This window comes from Sparus aurata, chromosome 12 (genome assembly GCF_900880675.1).
Source record: "Sparus aurata chromosome 12, fSpaAur1.1, whole genome shotgun sequence".
In the NCBI taxonomy this organism is placed as follows: domain Eukaryota; kingdom Metazoa; phylum Chordata; class Actinopteri; order Spariformes; family Sparidae; genus Sparus; species Sparus aurata.
This window is the reverse complement of record NC_044198.1, coordinates 7,301,168-7,314,114: the sequence shown is the minus strand read 5'-3', so window position 1 is coordinate 7,314,114 and position 12,947 is coordinate 7,301,168. Positions and strand designations below refer to the sequence as shown.

Below are 12,947 nucleotides of genomic sequence, written 5' to 3'. Positions count from 1 at the left end.
TCACCCATCTGGCATTGGATTTCATTTGGGCCATAAGCAACGGTAGAGATTGCTGGTAAACGCTGTATGACACACACGATCTGGTGTGCGAGAGAGAGAGGGGTGGGAGCCGTTAATGTGTATGTAAATCATTGTACTGTCGCACCGTAACCCCCTCCTTCCCCTCCTCCTCCTCCCTCCTTCCTCCTCCTCCCTCCCCCTCCCCCACAGCAAGCTGCATGCTTTCATCTGGGACTCTGCGGTGCTGGAGTTTGAAGCCTCGCAGAAGTGCGACCTGGTGACCACGGGAGAGCTGTTTTTCCGTTCGGGCTTTGGCATAGGCATGCGCAAGGACAGCCCCTGGAAACAGAATGTGTCCCTGGCCATTCTCAGGTCTGTCCCAGCCGAAGCTGCATTACTCGTATGACTTTTTTTGTTTCTTATCTCTATGATTTCCTGGTCACTATTGACCTTTTACAGCCATCCAAAGCATCGCCTTATGTCACATCTTCTATCTCTGTATCTCCCCTCTCCCTCCCTTTCTGTCAGTTTGTCTATGTCAAGTTTGTGTCTGTTTGTCACCTGTCCTGCTGTCTCTGTATCATTTATGTTGCTATCTGGGAGTGAGCGGCTCGGATGTTCCGTCTTTTGCGGCGTGTATTAACTTTGTTACCTCTCTCCCCACCACCCCCAACCCCCTGCAGTTCTCATGAGAACGGCTTCATGGAAGACCTAGATAAAACCTGGGTGAGATACCAGGAGTGTGACTCAAGGAGCAATGCCCCAGCCACACTCACCTTTGAAAACATGGCAGGTATGGTCCTTACGGCGTAGCGAAAGCGTTAAAAGTGATTGGACAAAAACTGCAGTGGTAAGGTACTGTAGCGCCTTTTTGTCCAATACCTTTACAAAAATCGTTGTTTTAGTGTCGGCGTGGGTGCTCTGTGGAAGTGTGCCGTACAGTAACTTGTGCAGTGGCTTTGTGCAGTTGTGGTTTTCTATTAATAGTGTGTGGTTCACAGCCGCCGTGGTCAGTAGGAGCTGGTTGAAAAAGGAGGGGCGACCACTGAGCAAGACAGGCACACCATTCCTGCATTCCTGCTCAGTGGAAGCGGCGGGGTTTGTAGGGGTTTGTTGCTCACGCATCCCCATCTCTGCTCTCTCTCTGTTTGTCTGTCCCCTCCCAACAGGGGTCTTCATGCTGGTGGCTGGAGGCATAGCAGCAGGGATCTTCCTCATCTTCATCGAAATCGCCTATAAGCGCCATAAAGACGCCCGCAGGAAGCAGATGCAGCTGGCCTTTGCGGCCGTCAATGTCTGGAGGAAGAATCTGCAGGTAGGGCTGATCCCCTCTGGGCGCTCACACGCAGGGTAGAAGGGCCGAGGCTTTGGTGCAAGGGTGCCACCAAAGCCCCCTTCGCATGGGGGTCGACTTTTGTCTCAGCCTCTTTATTTTGCACATCAGAGGTGGTCGGACTGCCAGATCACTGTACAAGAAACTGTGATCTCTGATGCCTTCATGTACTGTAAGGCAGCCTCAGCAGCCACCCTTTGGTCCAGAGGAGCTCCCAGAGCCCAACAGCGCTCGTGTCTCTTGTCTGTGCCTGCAGGAGAGTAAGGAGACCTCTGGAAGTCAAGCTGTGGCCGGGACCCCCTCATTAGTATGTAACTAATTAGCGGAACCATTTCCACCCCCATGTCACCCCTCGCTGCTAGAGTAAGATAATTAGCCTCTTGGCCCTCCTACATGTTGGACATCCAAATTAAAACTTCTTCCACATCCATAGCATGAACTAGTATATATACTAAGCTGCTGGTTTGCGCTTCATGAGGTCAGATGATGTGGACATGGAAATCCAACGAAAAGAAGCAAACGTCCTGCTAGAAACATCATAAAAGCAATAACAACGGTGATTACTGTGCGGTTGATGCACTTTGATCGCGTCATCATTGATTTCCTTCTTCTCTCCAACGGCAATAATAACAGCAGCCAGGAGCTAACAATACAAATAGAGCATAAAGATTAAAATCAATGCCCTGGCTCAATCACGCTGCAGTGACTCATCTAGTATATTCAGTGGAACTACAGAGTGTGCCATGCGACAGAGTGACTCCTTATCCACTGCAGTGTCCATACTGCAGATCTCTAATACGAGACAGACTCATCTTGCATGCCAGGGGCTTCATGCAACGCAGGCGGAAAGCCTTGGGGTCAGTTCACCCAAATTTCAAAAAAAAATTTTTTTTTGCTGCTAATCCTAATCCTAGTGGTACCTAGTCATGCAGATAGTTTCAGTATTATGCACACAGCATTTGTGATATCCTCTGAAACTTCTGCCAACCAACCAATAAAGAGCATAGAATTCCAGAAATAGTTTGAAGACATTTGCATGGCAAGCTACTACTAAGAGTAAAAGTTTTTTGTTTTTTTTTTGTAATTTGAGTGAAACAATTCTTTAAAGTTCCAATTTGTAAGAATTCCCAACTCGCCAAATACTGACGCTGTGGGATGGTGGCCGACCTACAGTCCTTCAGCGTCAGCATTTTGGGGAGTTGCAAATGAGACCGAAAATCTACTTTCTTACAAATTGGACCCTTAAGCTGCAATCAAGCAAAAAGGCAGAAGAGCGTGATTTGCCCCGAACGACAATCGGACATTCGGAGCACCCAACCTCCACTCACACCCTCCCGTCCTTTACTCTTGATGGTTTCACTCCCTGATTGGATAGCTTGGGGGTACAGGGGCTCTGCATTAAATAGCCAGTCACACTGTGAGTCAGTGGTGTGGCCCTGGCAGCCTGTCTGCTGACTCTTTGTGAGCCTTGAAGCAAAGCTCAGTGTTTGGTCCTGCTGAATAGAGAAAGCAGGGCCGGAAGAAGGTACAGTATAAAATCACAAGTGCCTGTCAGCAAACCAATGTTGTTCTGAGAGTGTCTGCCATTGACCCGACTACTGTGTTTAACTGTTGTGAATGTCCTCATAAAGATGTGCGTTCTCTAGGGCGCATACAGCAGGTGAATGCATGCGGGGGGGTGGGATCACTGAGAAAGGAGAGGGACACACTAAACTGCCTGTAGACGTAGCGCTTTTTGTATCCATGTCGGCGGTGATCATGTTGATTTCTCTGCAACGCTGAACAAAGACGGCTCATGCATGCTCCTCTTGCTCACCGACCGTCACTGTGGGCCCTCGGGCTAAAATAACCGGACACGCACGATCTTCAATGCCCTAAATATAACCACTGTAATGGGGTCTCATGTAAGGATTGCAGAAGGAGCCCGCAAAGTCATGTCGGGCTGATACAATCTGTCCTCTTCTGCGTGAATATTATGCAGGATATTATTCATACTGTTTGGGTGCACTGATTTGATTACTCACCGTGATCTCATTTTCTCAAATTAAAAACGACAACTTGGTTATGTAGGACACAAAGTCATCACGATGGAAAATCTAAGATCACAGTTTATGTGGCCTCCTCCTTCCTTAGTACGGCAAGCCCTGAAACATGGAGTCCCGTTGTTGGCATCATTTTGACTGCTTGTGCGTGTGTTTGTATGTAATTATGTGCTTATACTGCCCCAGGTTGGTGTATTACGCAAAGCCCTGTGCAGTAACTGTGCACCCACATACCTTTAAACACAGACATGTAACCTGAGAGAACATGCACTTCTGACTAACATGAATCTGTTCATGTGGTACATCCCTCATCCTCTGCAGGCTGAAACAATACCCATATGCTGTTAATGCTCAAAACCCCGGAAGAGTTCATCAACACCCACGCCACACACCTTTGCTTTACAATGAAATTAAGACGCATGCATTGCCAGGATTGCATGCATAAGATATCCCAGCGTTAAGGAGCTGTAGCCACAGAGATGTAGTGGCATATTACATTTTGGTAAGAGAATTTAGCAGCCTTTTTCAAAGTGATGTGAATCTTTATGATCTAAATTTATACATTTACTATATCCCAAGTCTGTAACAGATGTACTGTATAGCCACAACTTTAGATGTTGTCTCTATTGTGACAGCTGTGTGACCTTTGGTTAACGCATAGCATCATTTGAGGCTACAGCAACCACCAGTATCAGCAAAAGCATCAAAATGAGTTAGCAACTGGTTGGTAAACAAAATGGAGCATTTAGCAGCTAAATAGTCAGCTAAAACTAAGCTAGTTTTGCTTCACATGTGTTTTACGTGTAAATATGAAACAGTCGGATATCTACTTTGCCATATTAGCATAAACCAAACCTACCGTCCCTGCTCCGGGCCTGAAAACCTCCTCCTTGCGGTGGGCCATAGCTTTTGTGCTAGCAGTGTAAACACCAACCGTCAGTGCAGCGACTTACTGTCTGGTCCCGGCAAAGTAAGCTAGCTGCACTTATAACTGGCTCGCTATCTTACCAAAAATACACTAGCATAAGTAAGCGGTTACTTCAGCAAGAAGCAAGGCTATGGGTCCATTCAAATGATTAAAGCTGTTATTTTATGGTAAAAAGTAACATAATGCCGGTTGTGAAGTCATAAAAGCAATCTTACCAGGTTTCACAAACATTTCTGAAACACTTTCCAACATGACCAACGTCAGAATTGAACACTCATGCTAACGGAGGGAAGTCTAAAAATGCTGTCCCTTGATTACAGAGATAATTCTGTTATATTTCTGATAAGTTACTCCAGCTTTAAAAGATCTGGACATTGGCCTGAATCAGAAGTTAAAGAACTGCTCTCATTTTAGCTCTCTCGGTGACGGTCCTGTCATTACCGAATACATTTTCCATGTTTTATGTGACGGAATCCCTTTGTTTGTTAGCTCAAAACCCGTCAGCTTTACAGACGGATGGAGTCAGCAATATTACAGATGTTTCTTAAGATTGGCCTGAAATAAAACTTAATTTAAAAACAGAGATTTAGATTTAATATTTTATCTAAAAATGCACCCTGTACATTCTTATCTTCTATAATTTATTTCTGCACATCGCTCAACACTGACGCTGATTCCATTCTATATATCTAACGAGCTGCCAATACGACTGCTCTGGTTTGAACTATATTTGCTCTTTGTATTTTGTATTTTCCTGTACTTGTTTTGCAGCTTGGTCTTGATGCTATAACAATGTGTTGTTTAAATTTACATCATACAGATTTATATCTATACGCCTCTGATTTGTCTGTGATCCCAATGTGTCGTCGACCACTACATCCCTGAGAGGCTACACGTCCGCCTTTTAAAACCCACGTTACTCAGAAGTGCACTGTCTGAACGAGACTGAAACTGGTGTCGATTTGGGACGAAAACAAAAGAAACCCTGTTGCGTGGTGATGATGCTGATGATGATGATAATGATGACGATGGTTTTTATGATGATGCAGTGTGGCGGCTCGCTTCTGTTTCCGACGAGAAACAGGCGGCTGCTGTACACTGTGCGAGTCCCATGCCACGCTTCATCTGACGGTCCAAGCATGCCGTGCATGGCCGGGACTGTGCACACGCAGCACTTCATCAGGGCTCAGAGCGGCCAGGCTGCGCTCCTGCAGTCCCAGACGTGTAAGAAATGTGTGGAAGTAAAGATTAAAAAGAAGAGAAATTGACGCTGACAGTTAGACTCTCTTGTTACGCAGGCTGACGTTCTCCATTTACTAACATGAGATGTCATCTTCCAACAGGAAAAAAAAGATTTTAGCCATTATTACCTGCACTAAAATCGGGTGATGTCGTGCACCAATCACTTCTCTGCCCAGTGCTCATCTATCCTCCAGGCCAGCCAATGCCTGCTCTCCACCTGATACCATGTCATTAGCGGGTTGAGAGAAACATGCTGGTCGGCGGGGTGATGGGTGGTACAATTGTGCCCCTAAAAGTGCCTAGTCATGTGACCTGATGAAAAGAGATGTACTGCGGGGCCAGTGCTGGCCAGGATCGATTTGTCATGCTATTTGTTTTGTGTTTTACTTCTTCTATGTTTTCCCCCCCTTTATCCCTCTCTCCATCCATATAACGTTTTAGCATGTTGAAATTCACACCACACTGCCCCGCCCGCCCGACGGGCCTCCCTCCCCGCATCTGCTCACTCATCCTCCACTTATACTTTGCCTAACATCCATCTTAGAGTGCTTTCTTTTTTTTAGAAATAGCGTCTTTAGGCCTCCATCTGCTCAGACCATCATGAAATCAAGCACACAGATTCGCAGAACCTGTTTCTTTTTTTTTTTTTTTTTTGCACTTTAACTCAGAGCAAGAATATTTTTGCAGAACAATAGGTGACCATCTTTTTCTTTTTACTTTTTCTGATGCGCTCATCTCATCCTCCATCCCAATCCCTTGTGTGTGGGGTGAATTTCCATTATACCCGTTGAGGTATAATGACTTTAAATGGGCTTCGATACTGACTTTTGTCGCTGTTGTTTTTTCCTCTTTGATATGCACTTTAGTGGCCTCTGATACTGTAGCTTCTTGACTTTTTATACCTGCCTGGCTTTGGATGTGGATGTTTGCTTTGCTAGTTTTTTTATTTTACTTTATCTTTTAGATATCCGCCCTTTTTGGTTCCCTTGGCTTTTGCTTAAGGATCTTCTTTAAAGTAATAACCATTAAGTGGATGGAAAATTTATTTTATTTTTCTTTTCTCCCCCTATGCAGCCCTCTTCCTCTCTAGAGACTCAGGATGTAAGAATACCTTAATATGAGTATCATTATTTTTTTTCGCACACAAACACCCAGTTATTGTGCTGAGAGTAGCTGTGGGGCACTCTGATGGTATGAGGGAGGGAGGGCACCAAATTGGCCCGCCATCTTGTGAGGATATGGTTAAAACTGCTTCTTTTCTTTCCTTTTCTTTTTTAACCTTTTTATTTATTCATGTTTTACTTCATTTCCCAATGTTCTTGGTTGGAACAGACTACAGGGCAAATTCTAGATCACATTTGGTATCTTGTTTAAGTTGATCCGTTAACTTGAGATCACCTGTATGTGGAGACGAGGAACGTGTCTTCAGGCAATAGCGGGAGTAATTTAGGTGGTTAAAGCAGTAGGTATCACAACCCACTGGCATCTTTACTAGTCATCTCTCATTCCAATGCATTTCTAGGGGCCAAGTGAGCGTGTCAGCATATTTTCTACTACTGTGCCGCCTTGTGCACTCCCGATGTGATACTGTTGCCTAGCATGTAGACGAATGCCCTCATATCAGACTGAACAGACTATTTCCACTCTCACATCTAACAGGCTTTATTCCTTTCTTTCCTCCTCTTTGCGCAATTTACTTTTCCAAATGCCGTAGGACCCTCCCTCTATTTAGACAATATAAAGTAAGGTAATTTATTGGGGTGATGGGTGGTGGTGGTGGTGGTGGTGATGGTGGTGGGAAGAGCGACCGGGTGAGACTGGAACCACGGTTATCACCCCAGCCAGAGAACATGAATAATGTTTCTACATATATTCATTTTAGGATAGGAAAAGTGGTAGAGCAGAGCCCGACCCCAAAAAGAAAGCCTCTTTTAGGTCCATCAGTACCACCCTGGCCTCCAGCATCAAGAGACGTAGGTCCTCCAAAGACACGGTAAGGAGACGAAGAAGCAACATCTTCCTTGTTTATTCTCCCCCCTCTTTCCTCTTCTTCTTCTTCTTCTTCTTCGCCTCCTCGTCCTCCTCCTCGTCCTCTGTCTCTACTTTCACCCCTCTCCTTTCCTCTTTCTCTGTCCTCTCTCTGCCCACATCTCCATAATCCGAACCGCGAGACATGTTCCACTCACTCATTTCCACAAGGCTCCCTCGGCGGCCTCTGCCACGTGTCTGTCCGTCCACCATCGATCAGCCATCACCATTAAGCACCTGTAGGTCCTCTACAGGCCGGAGGGCATCAGTGCAGGAACACAGGTCAGGCCAGGCCAGGAGCTGGGCTCTGAATTTCGGGGGAAGGGGGTGTCCCAAGTGATTTTTTTGGGGGGGGTTTGGATGGGTTTTAGTGGCGTGTTCCTCTGGAGGAGGGGGGCGAAAAAAAGCAAGCAGTCTGGCAGTGGTGTTTTGTCTTGGGCTGCTCTTCCTCCCTGCCTCTGGTTTGGACGTGGATTCTGGCGATTGTGTATATCTTGGTGCCGTTGTGGTGTGTGTATACTGTACGTCAGCGTATTTGTTTATATATTTGTGTCCTTGTCCTGTTTTTTTTGACTGCTTGATCCTTTGTGTATCCATCGTTTCTTTGCACCGATGCCGCCCGCACTTCCTTTGTTTGAGTTACCGCCACCGTTGGTTTGCTTTTGGTTGGAGAAGCATGCGCTGGTGTTTCGTCTTTTTTTTTTTTTTTTTTCCCCAATGCCATCTCCAAGGTAGTCGTGACGGCGAGTCCTCCCGGGAAACAAAACTAATGTGTCGTCTTATTTTTTTAACATGTCTATTTCAGGATTGCACTCATGGATTTTTCTATTAATCAGTTTACTTTTTTGCTTTGTCATATTTTATTTGTCATAATTCTTGTTTTATTTTTCAGTGTCCTTGTGGTCTGAACTGTGCATGCCTCTTTCAGGGTACATTTTCAGGTGGTGACGACGGCCTTCTTTTGTGTTTTACTTCTTGTTTTTTTGCCCGGCTACAGACTCTGTGAAGCCTTAGACTCTCACTGTGTTACAAATACAAGCTGCCCTTCGTTCCCCGAATCACATTTTTACACAGTCTCTTTATCTTTGCGTGACTCCTTTGTTGCAGCACACTGAGAGTGTCAGGTTTTCTCCATTCTTTTACAGTTCAGTAGAAAAAGTCCTGCTCGTTGCGGTTGGGAGATTGTGCTCCACAAGCTGGAAGTGCTCTGACAAACCAGTGACCCGCAGTCATGCGTGCCCAGCTGCACCGCCAGGCATAGCTGGTCGCTGACCGAATCTGGCATAGGACTTAAAAGAAAACAGCAATAATCTGTGGAGGTAGCACCTTCACAGAGAGGCTGCTGCACTAACATTGTGTTCTGAATGTGTTTCTCAGGGGAGATGTAGCCTATGGAAACTAAGCTAATGGGTCACAAAGTGAATGGTTTTTTTGTGTGTTTTGATTTGATTTCCTGTCTTTCTCTCTTTCTCTTGTTTTAACTCTCCTTTTTTTATGGATGTTTCTGCTTTGATTGAACCAAATCACCTTTGCTCTCCCCTGGAGGTTTCTCACTAGAATTGGTTTGAAGAGAAGAAGAGAAGTGGCATCGCCATGTATCGTTAATATGTCTGTGTGAGGTTTTTCGGACGCTGGTCTTTTTTGGGCGAAACAAACGGCTCAAAGTGGAAATATAAAACAGGATTTAGCGCAACTTTAAAAAAAAAATCGATGCTCCAATTGAAAGATCTACCATCCCCAGTCTTTGACCATTATTTTTGATTTTATATAAATGTTCTTATTTTATATTAATGGATATCAATGGACTTGAGTGTCAGTGTCCCTCACCCACATGCCACACTGCTCCTCTCTCCCTCTGCAAGCATGCCAATGACTGTAACTGTCATAGCTGTAGTGACAAGTAGAGATAATCTCTGTAGCTGTGCTGTTTATTAAGAAGAATCACCATAGCTGTACCGAATAAGTAGCTTTATAATAACCATTAACTGTGGTTGTGATGTCAGTGAAGTGTCTCTCTTTTGCTGGTCCACTTGACCCCAGTAGGGTGCGCTGTTAGCAGGCCCTCAAGGTACAAGACATGAGGAGACCCGAATGGGGGCTGTAAGCCATATGATCATGATGCAACTCGCGGGTCAAGGAGATGAGGAACATCCACTCTGACTCTATTCAGGAGAAGAAAAAAAAAATCAACATTTTACCATTCAGTCTGGATGTTTCCCAATCTGTCAGCATGTCAGTTGCATCATAGCAGCTTCTGAAGCTCATATGCTTGAATGTATTGGCTCTATCAGCTTGAAACGAGAGGCACTTGAAATCCTATCAGATCTCGCTCAATTGAGAAGGACAAAATTTGAGATGGGTACGCCGAGGCAAGACTCTTCCCTGTTTTGGTTCTGTTCCTTTGCGATGCACTCGCTGCACAAAACAAAACATGTTCTCTCGCACATTGGATGTTATAAAAACAGGTTTTTCTGGGAGTCCAGATTATGATTGGCACGTTGGAAATCATCAGAGAGAGTTTATTACTCCACCCAATTACACTGTGTTCCAAAACATGAAAAGAGCAGCATGTCGCAAGCTCTATTTATGATGTAATTGACTTTATGTACCATGTTTAACGAATCATTGTTCCACCAGGTTCCTATATGTGTGCTCATCAGCCGAAAGAGCAGCCTCAGCATTGTTAAAAATATATATATACATATATGGCTTACTGCTGTCGGTCCACACACAAAAAAAGACTCAGTCAAAAGCAAAATCACTGTTGCCATAGAAACTAAGCACCTGCATGGAATCGGGATCTTGTTCCCCTCTCAGCACTGTAGACGCCTATAATTCAACGCACTCTGCTTCAAAAGAAGCACAGTGAATGAAGCCGGGACTGGACGTAAGAGTCCGACACGACAGCACTTTGAAATCAGACTAAAAGTCATCCTCTCCTCCGGAGCTGGCCACATTTAGAGAAGCGGCCTGTCTGCATGCGTTTAGACGACTGTGGGGAGAAAAAAATGCCAAAAATAAAACAATTCCTGGTTCAAATTTGCTGTCGTCCAAAGTCGTGACCTTACGTCCACTCCCAACTAACCCACCTCAGGCACGGCCACAGAATCCAAAAATCCAACCTAAAGACATTCAGCAAAAAAGTAAGGTGTGCCTGAGCGGGGTTAGAGAACCCTCCTGCTTCAAAATTTCTGCAGAAATGAAGCACAGGTGTTCTTAAAATAGAATAACCAATGAATGTTTAGATAATTATACTAAGGTTAACAGCAAGAAGAACCCTCCGAATGCTTCTCTTGTCAAGAATGACACCCTGTTCTGTGTCTCCCTTCCTCCTTCCCCCCCGTGTCTCTTCACCTCTGCAGCAGTACCCACCCACTGACATCACGGGCCAACTCAACTTGTCTGACCCGTCTGTCAGCACCGTGGTGTAAAAGAGAGGGGGGAGACGTTCTGCTCCCCGAGGAGAGAGGAAACGAGGCGAGGAGGGAGCGGAGGGGAGAGGAAAGGGAGGACCCGTCTCCTCGTTCCCTTCGCCGCGGAGACCGAAGCTTTGCCTGCCGACGGAGCTTTTGAGGAAAGACTTCTTGCCGGAGACGTGGCTGGAAAAGAAAAAAAAAACAAAAAGAAGAAGAAAACACTGAACTTGCACCTTTCTTTCAAAGTCAGGATTATCTGGCGTTAGATGTTTGTAGGGTCCCTGAGCATGCACAGAAGAATCCCATCCGACTCACATATACAATCTTTTCCTTCTGTATGTTATTAGCTGAACTTATTTAACCTTGTTTTTCGTCCTTTTACTCACAGGAATTTATTAATGTTTGATGTTAACTACTTTCAAATTTATTGAGCAGCTGTAGGACTTTAGCGAGCCAGGTTTAGTTTGGTTAAGTCAACGGATAAACTAGTCTTTGGTGCAAGTACCGTACCCCACATATCACTTCCGATTAGGGCTTAGACACAATAGTAAAATCTAGTTTTTCTTATCGACATTTACTGCAATACGAGACTGTACTGTAAGCTTCAATGGATATCACGTATTTTTTAATAGGAACTACCTGTGTTTTTATCAACACCTTAAAGGTTTATAGACACTGTTTCTTTATTTGAAGCACTAATCGTGGCACCAGTGACGAGGAAAGGATTCATCTTGTCTACCAGTGAAGATGATGGAAGCATGTGTGTGCTTGTATAAGAGCTTTATGTATCTGAATGATGAAATTGTTTATTGTTATTTTGAAGGATATATCTGTATCATATCTTCCCCCCCCCTTTACTTTTGTACTAATATGCCAAATGCATGTTTTTTAAAATCCTAGTAAGACGAAAGATCTGTTAAGCTTTACTACTATTGATCGCAAGAGATGAGCAGGTGACCACATGAGCTGACAGATTAATTTGCAGTCTGATGAAACAGTTCATTCACATGTTTGTTTTTTTGTTTTTTTTTGTTTTTTTTCCATCCAAACACGTTGGAGACCGTAAGCCATGATACGCTGGGGGACGCCCTCTCTCTTCCTCTCTCCCGCCGCAGCAGTCTTTCTCACTTCCAGTCTCCGAGGGGTTGCATCAAAGGGCCAGGTTTTTCACCCAACCAGCACTCGGTCTTTCATGCAAAACTTCCCCCCAGAAGGGAACTTTTACATGAAGGAACCCGGGTGAATTGAAAGCGTGTCTCAGTTTGCGAGCGCGGTTAGATGCGAAAACAGGCCGTTTCCCATTTTCTGGAGCTGAGAAACCACTGCTGCTCGATGACAAAGACTATCACATCCTGTCTGGTGTCTGGCACTGCATATAGCACTTTATGCTGAGGGGTCTCCCAAACTGTAAAAAAAAACAAAACCCAAGAAACTAGAACAGAACCACTACAACGTCAGTCACAGACAGTACCTCCTCCATCAGAAGTATTTATTTCCACAAATCTCTTTTTAAACGACCACACAAAGTCCTAACACACAATTTGGTTTCTCAACTTGAACCAAGAGTTTGCTTCTTATCATGTTCCCATTCCAGCCTATGCATGCTTACGTGTTTCTAACAGTGCTTTGGTTTGTTTTTGGTTGCCTGCTGTCGCTGATTACAGTTAGCCGAGCTGTGCAGAGCACTTAAATTGAATGAACTGTAAATAGAGTTTGGTTCAGTGTAAATAGGGATGAGGAGATCGCACTGCGCTTGTATTACGACTGCAGCTGAGAATGTTTTAAACTATAATTTCACACACACACACACATAGACACACACACACACACACAAACACACACTAAACCCCATAAGGGAGGAACCACTTGTTTTTCTTACCTTTTCCAGTGAAGATCTTGCATTGACTCATCCTGTTTATACAAATGTAAATAAAATATACTGACATTGACAAGTCCAA

General features: G+C 44.6%; 1 protein-coding gene across 12 annotated transcripts in view; it reads left to right on the top strand.

Moving 5' to 3' along the window:
* Positions 1–12,947, top strand: part of grin1a (glutamate receptor, ionotropic, N-methyl D-aspartate 1a) — a 43,107-nt gene extending 30,160 nt beyond the window's left edge. For 3 of the 12 annotated variants that reach the window (XM_030436513.1, XM_030436516.1, XM_030436517.1), the window contains 6 exons: positions 211–372; positions 684–793; positions 1,170–1,315; positions 6,620–6,646; positions 7,428–7,538; positions 10,936–12,947. In XM_030436513.1, coding sequence (XP_030292373.1) covers positions 211–372; positions 684–793; positions 1,170–1,315; positions 6,620–6,646; positions 7,428–7,538; positions 10,936–11,004 — 625 coding nt within the window. In that variant the 3' untranslated portion in view covers positions 11,005–12,947. Of the gene's footprint in view, positions 1–210; positions 373–683; positions 794–1,169; positions 1,316–6,619; positions 6,647–7,259; positions 7,293–7,427; positions 7,539–10,935 lie in introns of those variants that run through there. The other 9 variants (XM_030436515.1, XM_030436523.1, XM_030436525.1 and 6 more) reach the window with 7 other exon arrangements.